Source organism: Hylaeus volcanicus, chromosome 8 (assembly GCF_026283585.1).
Source record: "Hylaeus volcanicus isolate JK05 chromosome 8, UHH_iyHylVolc1.0_haploid, whole genome shotgun sequence".
Lineage (NCBI taxonomy): Eukaryota > Metazoa > Arthropoda > Insecta > Hymenoptera > Colletidae > Hylaeus > Hylaeus volcanicus.
The window spans coordinates 17,349,552-17,374,429 of record NC_071983.1 but is presented as its reverse complement, the minus strand read 5'-3'; the positions used below and the strand labels follow the sequence as shown (position 1 = coordinate 17,374,429).

The window sequence follows — 24,878 nt, the reverse complement described above, 5'->3', positions numbered from 1 at the left end:
TCGAAACGAGTCGTTTATCTGTACCAGGCTGTTTGTGGTTATCGCCACAAGATTTTGCCTTTATTTCAGTTCATTTCCGAAAAGCACGATACCAATACATTAACGTATTGGATGAGAGAGTGGTTGCGTTCCGGAGGATCGATTCCAAAACAAGTAATCATAGATTACTCATCAGCACTTTTAAATGCAACTTGTTTAGCGTTTAATAACAAGCATAGTAAGACATACATCGAGGACTGTATTGTATTCGATAATAGCTCATCCATGCGTGTCCAACGTTCTCGGTGTCTTATTCGAATTGACATTGCACATCTAATAAAATTAGTTGCTCGTTGGAAGTGTTTCAAACACGAATCTCCTGAAAAAAAAGACTTTTATCTGCGCTGCGTTGGCTTGTTAAGTACGTGCACAAAGATTGACGAGTTCATTGAAGTATGCAGAGATGTTTTATCAGTAACATTGTCGACTTATGAAAACATTGAGGATAAATTAAACATTGAGTATAATTATGAGAAAAATCGAAACAGGTAGCATTGATAACTTAAACCAAGGACGATTAAATCCATAATATTGTCCGAAATTTGGTTCATCTTTTTTTAAATTATCCAAACAGTTTGTTTTATGGGCAGCTGTAGTGACAGTGATACCGAATGAGCAACAAAACTCCACTTTTATAGAGTTGAGAGATATACATGTTGCTAGTTCAGCTCGAAGTGAAAAATACTTTCGGGAACTTAAACATCAAGTTTTTAGAAAGGGTAAGGCTATCAGAGTAGACAAATATCTTGTTATTCATCTAAGATCTTTGATGGGAACTACAAAACTATTAAATGAACCAAAGAAAGAAATTAAAACACAAAATCTTCCGTTGATGAACTCACGTGAAGAAATAGCCCATACCGATAATACAAGAAAATGTGAAAATTTTGTTGACAAGTCGATCGAGTCAATAATAAATGATACCGGTGACGAATCTGACATTCATAAATTGGAGGACTTGTTAAAAGATTTAAAAAATGTTTTATCCCAATCAGGAGATATCATTGACAGTGTTCCCTCTGAAACATCATTTCTTAACGAAATCGAAAATTGGAAAGGTCTTATTAAGAAGACAAATCCAATTAAATCAAAAGTAGCAATTAAAGCGAACAAACGAGGTAAATATCTCACAGCATGTCCTGATATCGAAATTATTCACAAACGGCCAAGATTTACCACAACGGTACCGATGCTTGTAAATGGAAATGGTTTAAAACCAATAAATATCGGTACACAGGTCGTTAGCGTACGCAACACATGTGCGTTCGATTCCACTATTCAAAGCATTTTAGCTGCTTATCACGATTTTGAGACATATTCCGAATACATTGCAAACAGTAACATCAACATATCTACATTTATTCAGACACTGTCAACGATGGGCGAGTCGGCAAAATTATATAAAGAACGAGGACGTATCTTAAGTGCCACGAAAGGAATAAAAGATGGAATAATGGATTGTTCGATTAACAATTCATATCTGCAAGAAAAATTTATACTTCATGATGTGCCGTCTCTTGAAACAACCGTTCGATGCACTGACTGTCTATTAGAGAAAACAATCATTACACCGGTATTACATCTGAACCCAATCTTTATGTATAAATGCGGCCTGGCAGGTTTACAAGAAGCCGTAAATGAAGCTTGTAAACCAAGCTATACAAACACGTGCTCACGATGCAACAGCACCAATATTACGAAAATTCATTCGGGAGGAAATCACATGATCCTTAATATTGAAGATTTTGGAAATACTTTGCTTGCAGCTAGAATGAATTATCCTAATTGCAGAAATCAATTTACAGTTGAGGAAATACCCGAAAACCTGGATTACGATAATTATAGATATAAATTTGTTTCCGCGATCATCTATATTGCTAATCATTATTTCGCGGTCATTAGACGTATTAATGGTAGGTGGGAAATTCACAATGATTTGAAAGACCAAGTCATGAAAGCCACTGCACGACAACTTCGGCAGAAACACAGTATACATATATTATTTTATATCAAAGTATCTAATGCAGTCACCAGAAATACCTAGAAACCATCCTAAATAACAGAAAAAAAAAGATTTACAAAATTTTGAAAATTAACGAACTTCACTCTTACGCGGATCAACAATTGCCGTATAAGTTAAACTATTGAGGTATAAACGAAAAGAAAAGCGATTCCTGCGGGTATAAACGATTCTAAAGAATCGGGAAAAAAACAGATTGTAAATATCTTGAAAATTAACGAACTTCACTCTTACGCGGATCAACAATTGCTTGTAAAATTTGAACTATTGAAGTACAAACGAAACGAAAAGCGGTACAAACGGGTGCAAACGATTCTAAAGAATCGGGAAAACCCGATTTCAAAAATCTCAATGTCGGGTGCTGACAATTTTTTGAATTTTTTTTAATTATTAATTAGTCGAGGTACAAACGAAACTATTGGAGGTACAATCAGGTACAAACGAAATACTATCGTTTTCTATAAAAAAAAATTAATTCTTGAAAAGTCGAGTGCTAAGTTCACATAGCTCAAACATGTGCCTACTAGAAAGAGGTCGTAGGCCTCGTTCACTTGTTTCCGGTCCCGACGATATCAATACACTCGTCGTTATTATGATACCGACATTATTCGCTAATCATTCTGCGATGTATCAATCTCAAGTATCGATCCAAGTTATCTTCCAACAGTTTCCGATTCATCTAAATAAGTTATCGAGTCACTGGAGAGGGAAACACTATCGATAAATAGAGCGGCCAATAGAGAATCTAGACCGTGAATAAGTATTGAATGAGTGTCAATTTCGTGCTGAACGTGGAAGAGAAAGAGCAGGGAAGATACCATCGTATTTTATACTCATTGACCAGTTTTCCATGTACATGTAGCATGTACACGCGCACAAGTTTATCCGTATTATACTATCACTTCGCCACCGCTATGAAACTTGCTCGCACGTACTTACAGTGGGTGTAGAAAGTATTTGTACACCGATCAATTTCCAAAAAAACTATGTAAAATTGTAATTTATTAACTTATATTTTATAAACAATGACATTCTACATATTCTCGGAAATCTCTAAAATAGATAGATTACAAAAAGGAATAGCTATTTATGTAAGTTGCGAAATTAACAAGAAAAAACCAATTAATCGATAGAAATATTGAAGCAATAAGTATTCGTACAATTGATTAATTTTTAAAACTTCATTAAAAAAAAGAAAAAGAAATTTACATTAATTTACAAGTATATAATTACTTTCTTCGTGGGATTTCCTTTTGATTTTATAATTATTGCAACTCTTCTAAGCGTTAAGTTAACTAAATTATTAGTTATTCGAAGTGGGATCTTCTTCAATTCCTCTATTAGAGCCATTTTTAAAAGTACTTTACTGGAAATTTGATGTTTTCTAATTCGTACGGAGCAATAAACTAACGTGTTTACGTTGCAAACTCTACTGTAAATGGTTCGTCATAAGAATCGTACCAATACTTATTGCTTCTATACTTTTACGCACTCTTCGCATGTTTTGTTAATTCCACAAATTATATTAACTAGTAAATGTTGTTTGGACTATATCTATCTTAGAGACTTCCGAGAATATGTAAAATATCATTGATTATACAAAAAGAAGTTAAAAAACTACAATTTCCCCCAAATTTTGGGGGGAAATTGATCGGCGTACGAATACATTCTACACCCACTGTATCTATTTCAAAGTCCTATCTATCGCCTAGCAACCCTCGAAACAGTTAGTTTGTCGCTCCTTGTAGGATGTCGAGATTCAGCGATGACACCATCAAACTCACTTGCCGTTTCTCACAGGGCTTTCAATTTGCTAAGCTTAATTTACGAATAAACGTATATCTAGGTAGACCTGTAAAATATCCAAGATACGTATGGACCAAACTGGCCGGGTTCCACGTGGCGAGCAGGGGATCGTTCCAGCGGTACAACTTCTGGCTCGCGAATTTTATCTGATCCCCGAGTGGTATGGCCTGTTACGTCGTCGGATCGTAAATATCTGACCGTGGCCGATCTTCCTCCCGCAGAGAGGCATTTCGTCCGCGAATGGTCGTTTAATCGCGCCTCTCCTGGCCGAACGGGGCCTGAAAATTTCGAGAGCAGAAGAATCCGAACGACTACACCTTTACTCGCGTAATAACAATGCTATTTCGGGTTCTAAGTTGGTCTGGAGGTTCCCCGTTTTACGATCGTCAAGGCCCCTCGACCCCCTCTCGTAATTAGAATGTCTCCCCGAGGACAGAGGAGCGGGAACGTGTATCGAACGTGGAATATCGCTACCTCGGGAGAATTATGACCGATAAGTGCTCACGGGATTACGGTCCGCGTGTGCCCGCTCGATAGAAAAGTCACTTTATAACCGCGAGCCTCCATTCTTTTCGCGATCGGCTATCGCGTTGCGTTCATCTGCGATCTCCGCTGTTTGATTGCAGCTGCCTGGCGCGTCTCCCGGAGCTGTTTCGACCGTGGTCGCCCCCGTGCTGCTGAAGTATCGGGTCTGCAGGCCCCGATTGCTGCTCGCCGGTTCCAGGGCCGAGGTCGATCCCGCCGCCGACGTGGGACTTTTGCACGGCGAGATTTTACTCATCGAGGACTCCGCGAGACAGTACGATTCGATCGGAGGTAAGTTCTTCGCTTGTACAGCACGGAGCTGAGATGTTGGCTAGGTACGCAAGTACGAAACTGGGTCAAGGGGACAGTGAAGTAGATCCCACCTGGAGATTTTCATGTCACCCTTTGCACTCGAGGCCTTTTTTTTGGTATCTATCAGCAACTCGAGATGCTTTCTTTGCATTCTATTGCCACGAATGCTAAGCTTGGATTGACTTCGAAGATGAGATCTCTAATTTGAGATTTGATTATCAGGTCACCCTTACCCCTCCTACTCTCTTTCTTTAACTTTAACTTTAACTTTAACTTTAACTTTAACTTTAACTTGACTTGGGGGTTGTTCCAGACACGGACCGTAAGTACAGAGCCACGGAGAAGCTCCTGCACGCCGAAGAGGAGTACCACGAAGCCTTGTGCAGCGCCAAAGAATTGTACGCTCGACCTCTGGCGCGGAACTATCCCGAATTCCACGATGGTATTTTCCAACCCCTCGCGGACCTGTCGGTGGTTACTTCTGAACACTGTCAGAGGGTGAGTATTTTCAATCTTGATTGTCTTTGGTTATACACGATGCGAAGGAAGGAGTTCAGACAGGTTTAGTAATATAAGATCTATTTACTCCTAAACATGTACCATTCATACTTAGCTACATGTACTTCCTCTGACCTGGATAAGGGCTCATCAGGCTCTTGAAAAGACACGTATACTCTTCATATCGAATCCGACACTTCAAGCTGAACAAAAAATTCCTTTAATTTCAAGACACAAATTTCCATTGAATAACACGGATATACGTGCTATTTAGTACGGAGATGTGCCATATTTGCATAATTTTCCCGTGAACGGTAGATATCTTCTTAATCGACTGCCCGTGAGCGATTGGTCTGACATAACGAGCGCCTCGGTTGAGAGATGGCGGCACTGAAACCGTTGTTTGGGATCGGGCGTGCGGCACCTGTTGCAAGTGCAAAACACGTTGCCTTTCTCCTCCTCGTGTCGCAATTACGCTAATTCGAGCCTGCGTGACCTTTTCGAAAGGGAATCGCGGATGATCGAAGACCTCGAGACAATGTTATACCCGGCAGTCCTCAGTCCTGATCGCGTGTTCGATCCCAACTTGAAATTCCCGCTGGAGGGTGTTTCTCGGAATATGTTCCCTTCGAAACTATCGGTAGATGTGGTGGAGCTAATCCTCACGGTCGCGGCCATCGACGAGGAGAAAACGACGATAGATAATCGATAGCTGGGCACGACAAGGTGTTTTCACTAAAAACACCGTGACGAATATCGTCGCCGAGGTTTCCGACTACTGATAAGGCGATCTCGCCCGGGGACAGGCACGTAGCAGCCACTCGCGAGGTGGACGTGTTTTCTTAGGGCTGACAATAAAGAGGATGCTTGTCCTTCGGATGTAAACACAAAGCCACGCCGGCGGAGCCGGTTAACGAGTCGAGATGAGCGATGACGGTGGTTAGCACCCTCATAAATATTGACTTTTACAAGACGAGAGCGGGCTGAACGAGTGCGCTAGCCGGTGGGCTGCCAAGATGCGAACAACCTCGTAAAGTGAAAAAGGCGCTCCCGTTGCCCAGGCGAAGATCGTTTCGCGGGATTCGAGTGAACCCGACGAGGAAACGCCTACCTTCTTTATTCGGTGCGCTGAAACGCATCGTCAATAACAAAGTTCCGCGCAAAAAGCATGCAAATGCTCCCGGTCGTCTCGCGATGGATCTTCCACCGGAGCTCCCGATCTTCCTCGTGCGGAACGATCCTTGCGATACGGCGCGCAACTTTTCTCTGCTGGTTTGAAAAACTTGGAACAACCTCGATTATTTTCTGCAGAATTTGCATTTTATTTTGCGACACTAACTGCTGGTCTATTTAGAAACGGCGTACAGTTTAGAGGAGGACTTTTTCTGTATTGGTCTATATAAGTGTTTCCCAACGTGGGCCAATTCGATTGTTAAGGGGAGCAATTTGACACTTGTCATTTAAGTTTCTGTACCGAACGTTTCCACTTCTAAATATTCAAAATTATGTATATATTAAGTGGGTGGGGGCTTAAGCGGTTTTAGGAAAGCTTAGGTGGGACACAGCACAAAAAAAGGTTGGGAATCACTGGTCTATATTAATCCTAAAATTATCCATTACGTTTCTATTTCTCATACCATAGTTCTTTGTATTGAGAGAGACAGCTATCGTTGATGTCAACACTTCGATAAAGTGTTACGTTTATATCAAGTATCTCGATTGCAAAGAAATCGTGAAAATTGCCTCGAAACTGCTCTAAAAAAAACAAATACCCCGTTATCACCAAAAGTACTCAATCTGCTCGAATTACGCGTTCGGTTTGATGAAACCATGCGAGTCCCGATACCGAGCAGAACGCGGCTCTCTTTTTCCGGGTACTCGAGGAGCTTTACGCGGAACGCAGAACTCGAAGAATCCTTCGAACCCGCCGAAGGAGCAAATAAAGTAAGAAAATAAGTTTGTCTGTTCACGGCTGCTCCTCTTCAGAAGTCGGTTCGTGTCCCTTTCGAGGAGAAAAAACGAAGAAGATCGGAGCGCCGGTAAAAGAAGCGGAGAGGGGAGAGAGAGAAAGGAAGAGACGGGTCTCTCTCGGTTTCCAGGTGCGCGATTGCTTCTAATTGCCCGAGCGCTGGCCCCAAGGTGCTTCCGAAGTGAAATTGCTCCCTGGCAGAGGAGACCGCGCGATCGGGCAGGCGACAACCAACCGGGAATAAAAAGGGTACAGAGAAGAGAACAGCGGCTCCCGGGTCGCGATCCGCTTCAGAAAAGGCTAACGATTCGAAGCGCTCTCACTAATTAACCTTCGGCCAGCGCGGTTTTGCGCCGAGGCGAGGAGCTATCTGGTGTCGTTCAGGGTTCATAACTCCCCTAGTGAATTTTACGAATACAGAGAACGTTAATTATTTTTCAAACGCGTTCACGCGATACTAGCACTCTTCAGCAAGAGGATTTAGCCTATTCACTGCCAGGCAAATTTGGATCGTTTTGCCTTTGGCGCCAAGATTTAATACAGATGTGTAACCTAGGTTATTATCTCGATAATAAAAAGTGATATTAAATTTGTTGTTTCAAAAAGAAAATTTACGATCTTCTTTGCAAGAATTCGTGACTCGGAAGGCTATAAACTTATCTGTTGAGTAATTGCAATCAATTCGAACTACGAGATATCTCGTAGTTGGCAGTGAATGGGTTAATTAATGTAGGACTTTGTTTCGCGCGTAACACGAAGAGCCCCCACCGTTTAATCTATTTCTCTGGCTGATACACGCTTCATTTCCAAGGCCGACTGAAATCGGTTTTTCATGAAAACATGTTTACTCTTATGACAGAGACTTCTTTTACGACCGTAAATTACGTTTTTGCGGGACACAGCGCACCACGGTATCCGCGGTCATGCCGGGGTATGGCTGAAGAGTAGCTGCATCGTGATGCGCACGTGCACCTGCACTGCACGCGGCTCGTTGCACCGAGCCACGGGAATGCGACAACTGCGCTTCGTCGGACCAACGCCCTCTCGTGCCTCCCATTTTTACCCTTCCGCACTCGTACTATTGTAATTAACCTCGAGGCAGCTCCTGGAGTTTCGCAAATGACTTTTCCTTATAGCTTGGCTAGGTAGACGAATAAATCGATTCGTTGATTCTGAACAGTGAAACCTTAACCCATTTATCAGAAATAAATCGTCTTAGCTTTTTCTTCAAAACAGGAAAAATATGAAAGTTCAACTCGATGGAAAGCGTCAGAAGTGGCAAATATGAGGAGGGTAATTGTTCCCACTGATCCAATCGCTTATTATTAAAAACATTGGGTGCATTTATCCGCGAGCCACATGGAATAACCTACCGTCGTTAATTCCACCCAGAATCACTGTTTTCCAAGGGTATCTTCCAATGATTTGATCTGCATTCCAGCTTAAAAGGATGCCCCGACGCGAATTCTTTCCTCGTCTATATCGTACCATACACGGCGATGCTCGAATCAAATGCGTTTTTTTACTTCTGATCCCCTTTTATTTCATTCACATTCGAAAGGGCGTGCACAAGCAAAAAGGCTGAAACGCAGCAGTTCCCTTTTAGACCTTATACGCCATAAAACCGTGAATGAAAGTAAAGCTACCGGAGAGAGGACCCAAATGAAACCCCGTAACCCCTGATAAAATTCCTCTCGCTGGCTCTACCCCGTGTCTCGATTTTTTTCGGGAGTAAGACAACGTTTTCGAAATGTTAGTCGTTAAAGTACCGTACGTACTCGCAGGTAAATACCAATCGTTTCCGTGCCGCGAAGATTTTCTGTCCGTGCGCGCTTTATTGCGCATTAAACTCCGCACAATGCGGTAACGTTCACGCACCTGCAGGGCAAATCGCTCCTCGTCGAGACACGAGAATGTGAAAGCATCGCAACCAGCGGTTTTGCGCTCTTGTTCGTCGTCTGCCGAAAGAACTCGGTGAGAGTGAGTTCGGCGAATTCCTCTGGCGGTGACCGAACCGCGTGGGCGATCCAGCGATCCTCGTCGATGCGCGATTTTCGGAGTTCATACTTAGCACGGTGGTGAAGGAATTAGAGGGATGGGTAAGACCGATTCGTCGATGATTCGTGTACCGATTCTTTTCAGTCCAGTTACGTACGAGTTAGATCCAGTTGACCTAGAAAGCATCGAAACCTTTCCGTAGATAATTCTTGTATGATACTTGTACAGCACGATCCACAGAGGGGTAGTAACCCTAGTTCAACGCGTCATCTGTCAGATATTATACTTGTTAAATCAATAAGTGCCTGAAATTTTGTTTCAATGCAATCAAAGCTGTATAAACATTCGTAGTAGTACTTATGTCTGCCATCTCTCCAAATTCAAGCATTCTATCTAGATACTTTGACTCCCCGACGTTCAGAATTCTTGTGATTCCTTGGTGAAAATCTTTTTCCTCTGCTATATGTGACAAACGACGTGTCAACAAATTTTCATTTCACTTCTCAATATATTGAATTTGATATCCATAGGATAATTGTATCGTGATTCCATCGGAGCGAGAGGAAAACGCGTATTCGATACCGCAGGGGGAAAAATGGCCGACAGACGTCACGATTCCGCGATATCGCGGCAGAAAATTCAGAAAGATGGCGCATTAAGATACCGACGCGCATTCCGCGAGATGAAAAGACAGGAATGCAGGGAAATTAATTAAGTGGCGCGCGATGATCCGGCAGCGCGTACATTATCGCACGGAGATCAAAGAGTTCTCGAGAACCGACGCGACGCGCGTTAGTTCCTCTCCTGCCACGTCCTGTCCTCGACGGACGCAGGAGCGGCCTCCGATCCTGGACGGGACGCAATTTTATTCGCATTAGGGCGTCGCCGCTGCCACGCCCGCGAACCCAAGGGAGTGACCAACACGAATCTGTCGCAGTGTGATCGTTCTGTTGCCATTCTGATACGGGAAAGTCACTCCTTGAGTGAAACAGTGTCTTTAGAAGGATATGAAGTCAGTCGTCCAGGGTGTGGAATTACTTGAAAACGTGGTTGAACGCGTGGTGAAACGCGAATTTTACCTGAATTTTAGAATTTTTTTGTAAAAGAATTAAATTTGCAATTTTCGTCATCAAAGATAAGCTTTCAACCATTACCATATGTTCAGACCTGTACCACCTACCAAAAATCGACATGGACTTTGCAGACAACCCAATATTAGTTGAATCGATCAGGAACTACGGAAAATACAGTCAGAACTCTTAATTATTTATGAGCTTCCACAAAGTGATCTTCCTGCTTTACACAGCCAAGTATGTTCTTAAAGAATATGCAACCACAAATATGGATTTTTTAATTCCCTCGATCCCCTCGCGATCTTTATCGCTCAGGGCCTCTTTCTCCTCCGTTTTCGCGGATAAAAAAGGGGAGAGGATCGAGCGGAAAGTGGAGCACGGATGAGGAGTGGTCCAAACGCGAGAGAGAAAAAGTTTTGAAGGAAGACGCCGTAGGAAAGTGGATGATCGTCGTTGTGGCGTTTCGTCGGGAAAGTGGACTGAGATACCGGATCGTCGAGAATGGTTTCGATTTCATCGGCAAGGGTCTCATTTGTCTCGGGGCCAGGGAGTGGGGTGGACGCGCGTTCCAGTTTAATTTTTGCCCCGTCGCACCGCGGGAAAGTCCTTTACCTCGATATCGGCTTGCAACGATTTTCTAATTTCTTCCGAGTCTCGATTCTCGGCATCGTGCTCCAATAAGAACAGAACGCGATTGGGTGATTGTTCGCAGACTGTCGAAAGAATGATCGATGTTAGTCAAGCTTACGGATTAAGAACTCTGAAATAATAATAATACTACTGCTTTATTTACGAGAAATATGCGTTTGATATCAAATACACTGACAAAAAAAATAAAAATCAGAAAAATGGAGACAAGCACAGCATATCATTATGTATTGTACTATAGCCGGCTAAATTATGCTCAAAATGTATGAATTTTAACTTGAAATTTACTTACCTTTCATTGCAATGGCAAAAATGACGTAGAAGCACCAAACAAGATGCCCCTTTTATGACGAGCAAATGCAAACAACGAATCCGTATCAAAGAAACAAAAAATTGCAAAAGTACCCAGACCTCCGTCCATCGATCAATTTTGATCGATATCCAATCAGGTTTCCAGACGAATAAACCGGTGAACAAACGGAGCCAGAGCGCGAATAAAATTTCCCGCCTCAGGAAAGGAGTGATCGTCTCGCGGCACGAAAAACACGCCCATTATTAATTTCTCGGTTTCTCGAAGCCGGTTGCAAGCTCGTAAAGACTGGCTCGACTCGTCCTGGGTATACATCGCGTCAAATGGGCGCGGGAAGTTTAATACCCTCGGATCCAGCCTCTCCGTCTTCGTCTCCGCGGTCGCGTCTTCCCCGACAAAGAAATTCCATCGTCGGATTATGTGTAACGTCGCGATCCAACGCGACCTCTTAACGCGAGGATAAGGCGAGGTAGCCGCCGAGAGGGTCGAGAAAATAAAAGCCCCTCGAATTGGAAGGGCTCGATCGGATGCTACGAGCCCTGGATCGCCTTTTAGCACGGACATATATTTTTCAGTCGCTCAAAGTTCCTCTGAGTGGTCGAAACATGGGTGATACCCACGAATGATAAATACTTGAATTCGGAGGTACAACTCCATCGGATGGTATCGCTAATGGAACCACTCTTTTCCTCTATCGATTTCTAATTTCTCCTCGCGACCGAGCCACTCGCTCGGGTCACTTCCAGCCACGCCAAGCGTAATGGCGCGGACTAGCGACGGACGCGAATTAGTCGCTGTCAGCGTTTAATCGCGCGTCGTTTCGCGCGTCGCGACTCCTACAGGGGTTCGTTTTGTCGTGCCCTCGAACACGCCGGAACGAACGGCGTACGTCCGCCTTGAGGACCACCGGAGGATTAGAATTCCCCCGAGAGGGACCGGATGTTCGCGGCGCTGTATAATGGCCGTTCGTAGCTCTCGGGTAATTCATAAAACGACCGCTCGTAACTAATCATCCGGGCGTATGCGTGTAGGACGACGCAGGACTCGGAACGTTAATCTCCTGGCCGCGCATACCGAAGCTTGACCGGCGGATTGATTCGCGGCTGAGCCCTGTTCCGGACATGGGAGTCGCCCATCGAGAGGAAAGCTCGATCTTCGAGGATCCACCGCTTTTCGACCACACCTCGAGGGCTCATGGTACATTATAATTAATTCCTTGCAGAGATACATAAAAGAATAGAAATTTTGCAATAACAATAGTTATAAACAATAAGAAAAATCATTCTTGCAAAGTGATCAACTCGAAAACCTGTCCGGCAGCAAAATGTAAAGGGTTTCATCGATTTCATTGAATGGAGGCCGAACGTACGTGAAATAGTCCAATTTTGCGATAAAAAGTGCAATAAAGTGGTAAAAAATGGAAGAGGGTCAAATATATTTTTAAGCTTTTAAGAGGCAACGAAGCCCTACCAGATACAAGAAGATTCAATCCGATTGGTCAAACCACTTCGGAATAAGAAGAAATACAAAATTTGTCGGTTTTTTACGAAAGAAACGGGTAAAAAATGAGAAATCCCAAAATATTTTGGTAATGGGACCACCCCGGAGATATGCTGTACAAGATGCAACAGGTTTCATTCCGATTGGTCAAGCTGTCTGGACGTAATCGAGTAACAAAAAAATATATACAGGGTGTCCCAAAAATGTTGTATCACCTTGAAAGGGGTGGTTCGGGAGGCATGATTTGAAGCAACTTTTTCCTTAACGAAAATGTTGTCCGAGGCTTCGTTGAGGAGATATTAACGGAAAACACTGACCAATCAGAGCGCGCGTATACCGTTGGAGCGGCTGTAGTAGTGAAGGCTATGCGCTAGGCGGCCGCGCTTGTACGCAAACAAGTGACTCGACGTGCATCGAAAGACATTGACGGAGCCGCCTAGTGCATAGCTTTCGCTACCACGGCCGCTTCAACGGTATACACGCGCTCTGATTGGTCAATGTTTTCCTTTAATATCTGCTTAACGAAGCCTCGGACAACATTTTCGCTAAGGAAAAAGTTGCTTCAAATCACCTCCCGAACCACCCCTTTCAAGGTGTTACAACATTTTTGGGACACCCTGTATGTACATGTCGAATTGAGTAACCTCCTTTTCGAAGTCGGTTAATAAATGACCACGTACGATAGGGCGATGAATTTGTCTAAATTAGTTCATTAGTTTCTTCTTAAATTTCCTCGAAGCTTTACTTAGAACTATATTATTTATACTATGTAATTTGCTCCTACTAGGAGACGTGGGAGCATGTGGGGAGGAAAAAGGGAGAGGGATAGGGGAAAGGATTAAGGAAATTTTGTGCGAGTCGGGGAAGGGAAAATGGTGGATGAAAGATTTAGAGAAGATACGAATGGATGTGGGGAGTGGATGAGAGAAGGATCGGGGAGGGTGGGATAGGTTAAGTAAGATTAAGGATACAAATGTAAAAAAAATAGTGTAAGAATAGCGGTAAGAGTAGGTTAAGTAACACGTAAGGGATTGTAAGGGAAAGGGAAGCCGATGAAACCCCGTGGGGATCATTGAATAAAATACTACTATTACTAATTTGCTCCTACTAGATAACTTTTATGCAAGCAGCTTTTTCATAGCTTCATGTCCTCGTGAGATATTCCAATTTAGAACCAAATTATTTACACTACATCACCTGCCCCTTTGTATCGCAAAACTTTTGTGGAAACATTTTCTTGATAGCTTCATGTCATCATTTCAGTTTAGAACTGAATTATTTACACTATATAATTTGCTCCTCTGTATCAGACAACTTTTAAAGAAACATTTTATTAATACCTTCATGTCCTCGTGAGATATTCCAATTTAGAACTAAATTATTTACACCATATAATTTGCTCCTTTGTACTAGACAACTTTTAAGGAAACATTTTTTGGATAGCTTCTTCTCCTTCATGAGGTATTCCAATTTAAATCGAGAAAAACATTGCATTTTAAGGAAGTAACGTCTACCAATTACACAGATTCTAAAAAAATGTACTTTGTGATATAGGACCCTTGTGATAAAAAAGATTTTATCCAAAAGAATAGAGAGGTAGTAATTGTACCAGATGGTTATAAATATTTCAGAAGCCTAAGAAAAGTAATTTATCGATATTTCATTATAATTTCATCATTCTCGGACAAAATATTCTTCAAATCAGCCGGTTAGTGGCGTGGAGAAGGCGGACGTATCACCTCAATGAAATTATATTCTGCGGAATGGTTCGTCTTATCAACGTTCGGCGATCGCGTGGCAAAAGGTTTCCATCGAAGCGACCAGGTCGAGGACACGTTATTGTCTCGTCCACATTAGTCAAACCGATGCCCGGTGTCTTCGGAATCGACCGATGCTCTAGGAAATCGCGAGGAGTTCTCACCGCGGCGCGCTTTTGTCCCGAGCGGGAGAAAGTGCGTTTCGTGGTATACACGCGTCGTTCGCTCGGTAGCGTGCGTCCATTCGACTCTCGAGTCCTTTCTACCTTCTAGAAGGAAACGCCAGTAACTTAAAATCGAGACTTTCCATCCTTAATATCATCGAGGCGTTTCCATTTATTTGAGAAAGGCGTTCCCGTTTTTATTTTTACTGGACAAAGCCTGCCACATCCGAAACTGCCTGCTAGTCCCTCCTAACGAGCTCAAAGTCAGGAATTCAAACGGCGATATTGCGCAATCGATGAATTAGTCTCGCGATGCAGGCAAGCTCGTTAATCGCTCGGTGCAGAACAAGGTGTGACCGCGAGTTACGTGCATAGTTGGCCCGAATGAACGTTGATCGTGACGGATCGATAAATTTACATCGATATCGTGACAAGGTGGCTCGCACAGTGAGCCGGTAATCCTGGCTGGAATTCGAATCGCGCCCTTCCCTCGCTTCCACAACGGAAAGTCTTTCTCTCCATCGGCTCGGTTCGTTGGTTACGGGTATATACTGCGTCGGATTCCTCGCGACAGCGATACGATGATCGAAGAGGTTCGTCGACGATGCGAGTAAGAGGCAATCGACTCCGCTCCCGAGGCAACAACCTAACTGCAGGAAAGAGAAAGAGTGTTTTTCAAGTGCGAATCCACTTTCTCCGGTAATCGAGGCGGCGGCCAACGCTCTCGTTGCCAATGAAGACAACCGTGGCGTTGTTAATTCAAGGATAAAAAGAAATAAGAGGTACACATCTACCCACTTGATGTTGGGCTGCGACTCTGCATCACTGATTCGGAGCTGTATTACTTCTCACCAACGAAACGTTTCCTCGTTGTAAACGAAACGTACACTGTGTATAAGCACCTGGTCATGCAAGGGTTAATCGTACTTGTTTTCTGAGGTATTTAAAAGGATCGTGGCTCTCGCGAAGGTCAAGTTCATATACTTTATAAAGAATGCTTAGTCTATAAGCTTGACTGTTGCACATGTCTGTGCAATGCATATTTGACCCGTTCGCTGCGTAAATCATAAATCGATTACTCCACTTTTTGAAAAATCCTAAAAGTAAGTGTCAAAGCACTTGGTATAGTATTAACTTTTCATATTACATCGTATTTCTCAACTGTTTGTTTTATGTAGTTAATCGATTCGTGCAATGAACGGGACATTTATGAATCTACCTTTAAATTTTAACTGAAAATTTAACCAAATGCCACGACAGGAATTGGATGAACCGCGGTAGCGTCTGCCATCGGTAGATCTCTGCACTGCAGAGTCTGCAAGCTGCTCATAAATAATAGTATTTTCTGCAACAATAAGACAGCTTGGTACACGAAAGTTGTCGATATACGAAAAGAGCCGTATATTCAAGGGATTTAATCGGCATGGCACACATTTTCGTTCCAGTCCCATATCTTATTACGCCGGTTTGTCGTTTCGATGTCGCGTCCTTACAAAATTACACCTAATGATTCCCAACATCTTTGAGTTACGTGAACCCCGCGAAAATGCAAATAATTCCCCTATAAATTTCTGTTCTCTTGCTCGTTTTGAACCGTTCAACGTTGGTTGGCGATCGTTGGAGAGAACTGGGACAGAGAGAAACGAGTTCTCGGCCGTCGCCGGTCGTCCAAGTCACTCAGCACGCGCAGCGTCGATAAGCGAGGAGCAACATTCGAACGATAAACGGTCAACCGTGGAAAAGGGTAAAATTTCGACGAGCAGTCGTCGAGCGATTCATTTCGTCGAAATTAAAGCGGTTATAAAGACCTCTTACGATCCTCCAGTTGAAACGAGGCAATCAGCACCGCGTCGGCGAACGCGAATTGTTTGCTGGTAATTTTCATAAAGAACCCTCTCAAAGCTGTCGGCCATTCGCGTGAACACGGGCTATCCTTTATCGATCGTCAATCTCGAGACGAAAGGAGCAACGGCTAGCGTAAAAAGGCAAGAGTACGACGGCAAGCCCACGTCCTTATCGCGCAACGGTGGCAATCGACGAATCAAAAAAATTCCTTTCTAGACTAATTACGAATCCCTGAGGTCCTTTCATCGTTGCAATCTTAACAACCGACGCGAAACGCTCGCTTATCGCTTCAATGCCCGCATTGCGAGCGTAATTATTTATGGGAATTACGACGCAAATGGAGCGCATTAAAAGCGGTAATTTACTCGAACGAGAATTAGAAAGTGACATTGACATCGGGACAGCGAAACATCGATTATTAATTGCACAGTTGTCGATTAAACGGGAAACATCGATTATTAATTGCATAGTTATCGAGTAAACGGGTTATCCTTCTGACCGCAGGTGCATCGCAGGATCTCGTTTATCGATTGTCAATCACGAACGAAGGTGGACCCCCTTCGACGACTATAAAATAATAACCCGAGCCTATAAACGCCCACGCATAGAGTTCTTAATAACGCGCGGTTCGGCCTGTTTTTTTGGCTACGCCCACCATGTATCGTCCTCGGCGTCTTCGTCGCCGTGATCGTCATGGTTTCAGATGAACGGAGACCGAAGGGCCGGCGTCGTGCTCGCGCGACGTGTAATTAAAACCGCCTCCGAGAGTTGCGTCTGTGATCGAAGGGAAAGAACATCAGCGAAAAATTACCCACGGGAGATCTCGTGACGATTATCCAGCCCCGAGATAATCGGTGATCGAGTTCCCGAGATCCTCTAACGCTATTCGCTGAACCTAGAGAAGCTATCTCCGGCGATTCTCTGCGCTAGAGGTTCCCAAGTTTCCTCAGGCTGCAGTTGAAGGGTCATTCCTGTGTGGCGAACGAAAAATTGTTCGTACTTTAGGAATTCGTTTCATAGCCTTCACTTTTATTTCTCCTCTGTTTGACCTGCATACTTTGTAGTAGTATTTTTTTAATATCCATGTTTCTCACTCAAATTAAACAAATTTTTGTGTTGTAAACGTACAAAAGTGAACAAATGTATAGAGTCAGTCCTATAAATATTCGTACCTACTATGTCTATTATAGAAATCTATCTAAATTAAATGATAGGTGAGATAAATGATAGATGAAATATTTATTTGAAAATATCAAACGTATCATTTAATTTAGACGGATTTCTTGAATGGACATAGAAGATTGAATATTTATGGGACTGACTGTATATATTAAGTCATCCCATGAGTTCGTGCTAAAAATTGAGTCAATATTTAATAGAACAAGTACAGAAATGTTATAGTGGCGGTATAATGACTACGTCAGAAAGGTGGGGAAATATTGTAAAATCAGAGAGATTATCTTCTTTTTTATATCACTTAAGAGTACGTTTCGCGTGTTAATTTGAGTAGCAGAAGTATAAGTGGCATGAACTTTTAGGACGACCTAATATTTTATATGTGTATACATGATATAAAAAACATAATACGCGTTATAACATATAGAAGATAAGACACACTGTAATTTAAGCTTCTGTTGTTCATCTGTGTATACAAAAAAAAAATGGATTTGCCTAAACAAACCAGTGCGCGATAGTATTAATGAAATAATGTATCATCACCACCACAAGATTTTAAGCACCGTTTGGGAACCTCTGGCTTGTGCACTACAACCTAGACGACGAACACAGGTAGCCATTTTTGTTTGGCGATTATCGGAAAATAAGGTAGATCCCGCGGGATAGATGGATGCGGTAGTAGGCGTATATTCCTCTTCCATTTTAAATTGATTTACGATAGTCTAGCCGCGGTGTCTCATGAATATGAATAATTCATAATTAATCCACGATTGGATTTTCGAGAATAACTCTTGGATAAATGAATGGGTCACGGAGCGCTTCGTTACGCCAAGGCGCATAATGTGATGCATAAATGCATGGGCGAGCGCGTGTAACGTGTGTGCGTTTTAACATAGATGCGTATCTGACAATAAGAAACGCATCGACACGCCGACGCAACGTGACGCCGACGATGACGTGACGATGCAACGCACGCATCGGTTGCTCAGCTATCGTGTGTCACTTTTTTCAATTTAATCCAGCGGGGGCCTGTCGTTGTCTGCCGACGAGCACACACGGAATCGCTTACAGATAATATTTTCCAAAACTTCTGGACTCTAGAGTCCTTTAGATAACTCCATTAGATGCAACTTAAAGAAAACTTAACGCGTCTGGTCACCCTGAGCGCTCGCAGTTTAATGAACACATGAACAATTTTTTGAGATAACAAAAAAAAATGGCAGCGGTTCGAAAATTTTGGTGAAGGCCTTCGGCACGAAACGCGCGTGGGCTGTATCATCATTATATTCTTTAGGTTGCATCTGAAAAAGAAAAAAAAATATTAGTTTGTTTCTGGAGTTTGTCGCTAGAGAATAACAATGGATTTTTGCGATTACTTGATTAATTTTTTTTTGAAATTTCGGTGAAGAATAACAAAAAATTTCTTCGACTCACCATAATTTCCTTAATAGTGAAAAAAAAATCCAATTGCTATTCTCTTGCGACAAACTTCAGAAACAAAGTGATATTTTTTTTTCTTTTTCAGATGCAACCTAAAGAATATAATGGTGGTACAACCCACGCACGTTTCGTGCCGAAGGCCTTCATAAGAATTTTCGAACCGTCGCCATTTTTTTTTGTCGTCTCAAAAAATTTTTCATGTGTTCATTAAACTGTTTTTTAGTATGCGTCAAAACATAAAAATATTTTTTTCTATACTTTCGCATTTATGATTTTGTTAAGAATAGTACCCATCTAGCGAGCGCTTACGGTGGCCAGACGCCTTAAAACTTTCTTTTACTAGTTTCGTTACAGTTTTCGTGATTTTTCATGTGGCTCAAGTAGGATTGAAATTTGGTATATTTATTAACAGATGAATTATAATCTAAATTGTTTTAAATATAACTTGGTAGGGATATTACATAAACCAGAAAAAAGAACACACCTTAAATTGAGTGAGCAAATTTGTTTCAGAATGAATATTTCGAAACTTAAAATTGCGCCGTGTCTCTCGACGCTATATTCGACCGTGCGTTTCAATCGTTCGAGCACTGTGGTAAACATTTTTTTTTTTGTACCGTACGGACCATTCAGTACTCGTCTCCTTGAAGCCAGTCAGTCGATTAGTGTTCACCATCGAAATACGTTCAAATTGTTGTGTATTTCGTCGCTTTTCGCGAAAACCAGTGCTGATATCCAATTCCTTGACTCCCCATCCTTCATATAAGGATGCACCAGACCTTCAAAAAAATTGAATATTTTAAAGAGTACTGCTGTACCCTCCCTACCACAATTCCAAATCTATTGGGAAAACTTCAAAACCTGTCGATTACTTCTTCGGAACTATTGTTTCTCTCGAGAAAATTTATTCTCACTCCTACATTGACCCTTCCGACAAGGTGAAATAATTCCTAACTCCTTAATGGTTCCATTCAAGGCATCTTATCGCGCACTTGATGAATCAACATCCCAAGCTTTCAGGCCAGCTCCTTAGAATTCATACGGGAGAAGGTTGACGACCTGCCCCCGAACTAGGCTCGGATCCGGGCTCTTTCTCATTCATTTTCTCTCGAGCACGTGCCGCGATCCATCTTTCCGCTTCCTAAAATCCGTAATGGACGTCGAGGAAGTCGCTGTCGCTCGCACGAGGCAATTAAAGCGCAACAAATTGATCCACGCAAGGAAGCTGCGCACGGAGGCAACGTGTTTTATTGTGATTATACAGCGGCTGCGATAGATATGTGTACGCGGCTCGGAGCCAATCAACCGTGGATCGTCGATGATCGTTCGTTCGGCGCACCGTGACACAGAGAGTCACTCAAGGACGGCTACGAACGTCCACTGTGGATTTTTACACGCACGAAGAAAATGCAAATTCGCGTCTCGCGATAATCATCGGACTCGACTCTTATTTACGCAACTTTCTCTCCATTTTATGGCCGCTTGGATGTTTAACATTAACGCGCGACGTTCGCGCTGTTGTTTGCTTGCCTCTTGACGCGTGTATCGCGTAATTGCTACCGATTTGCTCGTCGATACGAACGCACATTTGACGAGTAGGTTCCTTTGCGACAATGTCATAGGTCGGAGCTGGCTTTCTCAAGCTTCAGGTTGCCACAGGTACGTTTGATGTAGGAAAATGATTGGTGCACGACGTAGAGTAAGACTGAGATATGAGCTGTTCATTGCACGAATCGATTAACTCCATAAAATAAAAAGTTAAATAAATTCAAATAAATACTGTAGAATGCATTAGGACGCATGTAGCTTTCATCTAACGGTGTATAAAATTAATAAGAAAGAATAGCCAAAACATAATGGTCAGTAATTTTTATGTGACTGGCGGAGTTAATCGATTTGTGCAGTGAACGGCTCATTATTGTCTTATTCGTATTGGACATTTTCCTTGTTGTCATGAACGTATAGATTGCTCATAATTTAACCCTTTGACCGAGTAAAAGTATCCTTCGCGCATGTTAGATCAATTATTCATTTGGAACTTATTCGTTATCTATTATTCCAATGAGATTTTGTCCGTCTAAGGGCGACGCCTTGACGCTCGCTGATAGAAAGAGCATTAAGGATTGCCGAGCTTATTCGCGCCTGATACGCTGCCCTCGATAATATTCTGATTGAAGACAATGCTGCGTCATGATTCAACAGACAGCTCGAGGACGCAGTTTAACGTCCTCAGGGGCTGTAGCATGCGTGTACGCAGCTTGAGAGATACGAAATACTGCAAAGAGTATTAAAATAACATAGGAGTCTTTAACACTTTAATAAAAAAAAACAGAACGCAATTTAACATCGAACCATTGGGATTAAATCGTCGAGGCATTATAGAAATTTAAAACGTACTCCAATCTTTGTGAGCTTCAAAATTATTCTTATGTAGCTAGTGCTCGTTTCTGGAGAATAATAGGTCAGAGGAAAATACATTCCGGTTTTTCTGATTTAATCAGATCAGAATCAAGCCATCCGAAACTTCCATCTCGAAACTTTTCTGACGAATAAGTAATCAAACGATCGTTTTCAACTCGTCCCTCGTTTTCAACTCTTCCCTCGTTTAAGACCCGCCCTTTCGACTCGACTCGTGTATTATGCTTCATGTATTATACATAATCCTCCCTCTCGCTTCTCCTTTCGTTCTCCACTCTCATATATTGATCATTGTGTTTTAAGAGCCGATTCTACCGCACCCGTTTTGTTTCCTTTCAGATCCGTGGAGCACTCGAGAATTGGGACGCCAGTACCTTCAAATCGAGTGAGTACATCAGACTTATGCGAGATTTTAGATTCCTACGATCGAGTTTATTCGTGTATAACGAGACCACTGGGCACAGTGGAACGTTTAGTATTCGACTCAACGGGTACCTTTTTTTTTTGGCCAGAATATATTACATACAAAGCACTTGACATAATCTTTTGAAATTTGGTACGTTCGTTCATGTTTTGTTTTTTTATCCAAAATAATAGAATATCTTCCGATAGTTTCGTATTCAATTAGCTTGATGGCCCGTGACATAAACGGTTCTAACTTTGCCATTTTGGATATTTTTTAACACGTTGGCTGCCAGAATAAAACTCGTGAACGTTTCTACGAAATTAAAATTTCGTCTCGAGATTGTTGAAAATGATATAATCCAACGTTTGTAGTAGTATTTAATGTTTTACCCTCGACAAATTCGTAAATCCATTCCAAATTTATTTTCATTACCGTCTTACCTTTGAAATTAATTTGTTCAATTCCTTAATGAAAAGTTCCGTCAGCCATTTCTGGGTGAGGAAGCGACCAATGTGTTAAATATAATTTAGTAGAAATATCGTAAAAATCTCCAGCAATATATTTAAGAACCATCAGTTTTTTAACTCGGAAAATAAGGTACCACCTCCATAGTGAGAATATAGCTACTGCAAGTCGCCTACTGAAGTTCGACTAACGGAGGTTCCACTGCACTCGACTTGATCTCGATAAGAACCACCTATTCGAACACATCGTTATCAGGCAAAGTACCTACCTGGCGCATTTTACGCGACCGCGATTCCCGAGTGCCAGCTGCTCCCATTAAAATCGCGAGATTTCGGTCGAACGTAGAAAGTCGGGCTTCCGAGAATACGGGGCGGTTAAAGAATTCGTGGTTTACTGCACAAGGAAGTCTACGACGGGCGAGTGACGATAATGGAGTCGAGAAGGTGGAGAGAGAAAGGGAAAAAAAAAGACGAAATGATTCGGTGGTAAATCATATCCCCGATGCGTGAGCGGTCCGTGGAAGGCTCTCTTCCGTAATGGTTAAGACACTCCAGAAAAGGAAGCGAGGGAAAAGAGAGAGGAGATCCCTGAGCAAAAACGAGTTTCGTAGGGAAGATAGCTGAGATGATGTATCGCCGGATCGAATCTCTGGAAGACGATTTCGGACACACTGGCATTCCATCATTGCGAGCAAATTTTCGCGACCATGTATCGAACCGCGATCGGCTTCGATAAGAAGATGCGTTCGAGGTTCGACGGTTGAATCGAAGCCTCGAATATAGGTCGACGAGCTAGCGTCTTCGAGTCGCTTATTGTTAAGGTTAGGGACTATTCCCTACATTTCAAGGAATTATAAAACCTGTACAAAACGTTTGTTGAAATGAAAAAATTGAACCTTTTCTATTGAAAAGGGTATCTTGAGATGTAAACATGTCGAATCGATAGACACATGTAGGTATCGCGCACGCATATAGCTCTTAATTATTAAGGGGACCAGAAAGTAATGTCGTTTCCGCGAATATCAATACTTGTTTATTATTTATCAGCTCACTGTGTACCAATCGATTTTTATCGATCCGGTATTAAAATTTCCTCACTAAATGGCAAAAGATAGTTGAGAACGAGGACGATTACATAATTGATTAAATATAACAACATATTATAAATTTATTTGTTTGAATTTAATGTACAGTGGGTGTAGAAAGTAATCGTACACCAATCAATTTCCAAAAAAACTATGTAAAATTGTAATTTATTAACTTATTTTTTATAAACAATGACATTCTACATATTCTCGGAAATCTGTAGAAGAGATAGATTATACAAAAATATAGCTATTTATGTAAGTTGCGAAATAAACAAGAAAAAAGAATTAATCCATAGAAATGTTGAAGCAATAAGTATTCGCACAACTGATTAATTTTTAAAATTTCATTAAAAAAAAAAAGAAATTTACACTAATTTACAAGTATATTATTACTTCCTTCGTGGGATTTCACTTTTGATTTTATAATTATTGCAACTCTTCTAAGCGTTAAGTTAACTAAATTATTAGTTATTCGAAGTGGGATCTTCTTCAATTCCTCTATTAGAGCCATTTTTAACCGACTTCGAAAAGGAGGGGGTTACTCAATTCGACATGTTTTTTTTTTTTCTTTATGTCTGTTCACCGATTACGCCGATATGGCTCGACCAATCAGAATGGAACCTGTTGCTTCTTGTAGAGCATGTTCCCCCGGTGATCCTGCTGTTAAGACTTTTTGCGATTTGTCATTTTTTACCCGTCTTTGTACCAAAAAACCGTGATTTTTAGGTATGCTTGCCGATTACGTCGAGATGGCTTGATGAATCGGAGTGAAACCTCTTGTATCTTGTCGAATATTTCTTCCAGTTGGTCGCGTATAAGAAACATTTTGTGATTTGTCATTTTTTACCAGTTTTTTTTTTTTTAAACAGAAACATTTTGTCTTGCTCCTTACTCCGAGACGGATGGACCAATCAGATTGAAACTTCTTGCATCTGGAAGAGCATTTGCCATTTGGTCCCATAGCAAAACATTTGTCCTTGTCTTATTTTTTACCACTTTTTATCACTTTTTATCGTGGAAAGCGTACTATTTCACGTATGTTTGGCCTGAAATCGATGATCACAGATGCAAAAATTTATGAATTTCTGTATTGTTTATAACTATTGTTATCGCAAAATTCCTATTATATGATGTAACTCAGTGAGGAAATTACCGAGAGCGATGGAACCTTCCGCATTTCATGATACATGAATTCGTGATGTTCCCATTTCCAAAAATTTATGGACACTTTTATTGTTTATAAAACCATTGTTTGTGCGAAATTGCTATGCTCTGGTGCAGCTCGACAAGGAATTTACCAAACGCAATCAATTCTTTCACATGTAGTTGCAGATGTATTCCTGATAATCCCATTTGCAATTATACAAGGTGTCCAAAAAATGTTGGATGTTCTTGAATGGGGTGTTTTGGGGGGGGGGGGGG

General features: G+C 41.9%; 1 protein-coding gene across 2 annotated transcripts in view; it reads left to right on the top strand.

Moving 5' to 3' along the window:
* The window catches only part of LOC128881090 (rho GTPase-activating protein 20-like), a 264,081-nt gene that overhangs the window by 62,553 nt on the left and 176,650 nt on the right, over positions 1-24,878 (top strand). For both annotated transcript variants that reach the window (XM_054131796.1, XM_054131795.1), the window contains exons 2-4: positions 4,492-4,681; positions 5,016-5,200; positions 21,838-21,883. In XM_054131796.1, coding sequence (XP_053987771.1) covers positions 4,492-4,681; positions 5,016-5,200; positions 21,838-21,883 — 421 coding nt within the window. The remainder of the gene's footprint in view (positions 1-4,491; positions 4,682-5,015; positions 5,201-21,837; positions 21,884-24,878) is intronic.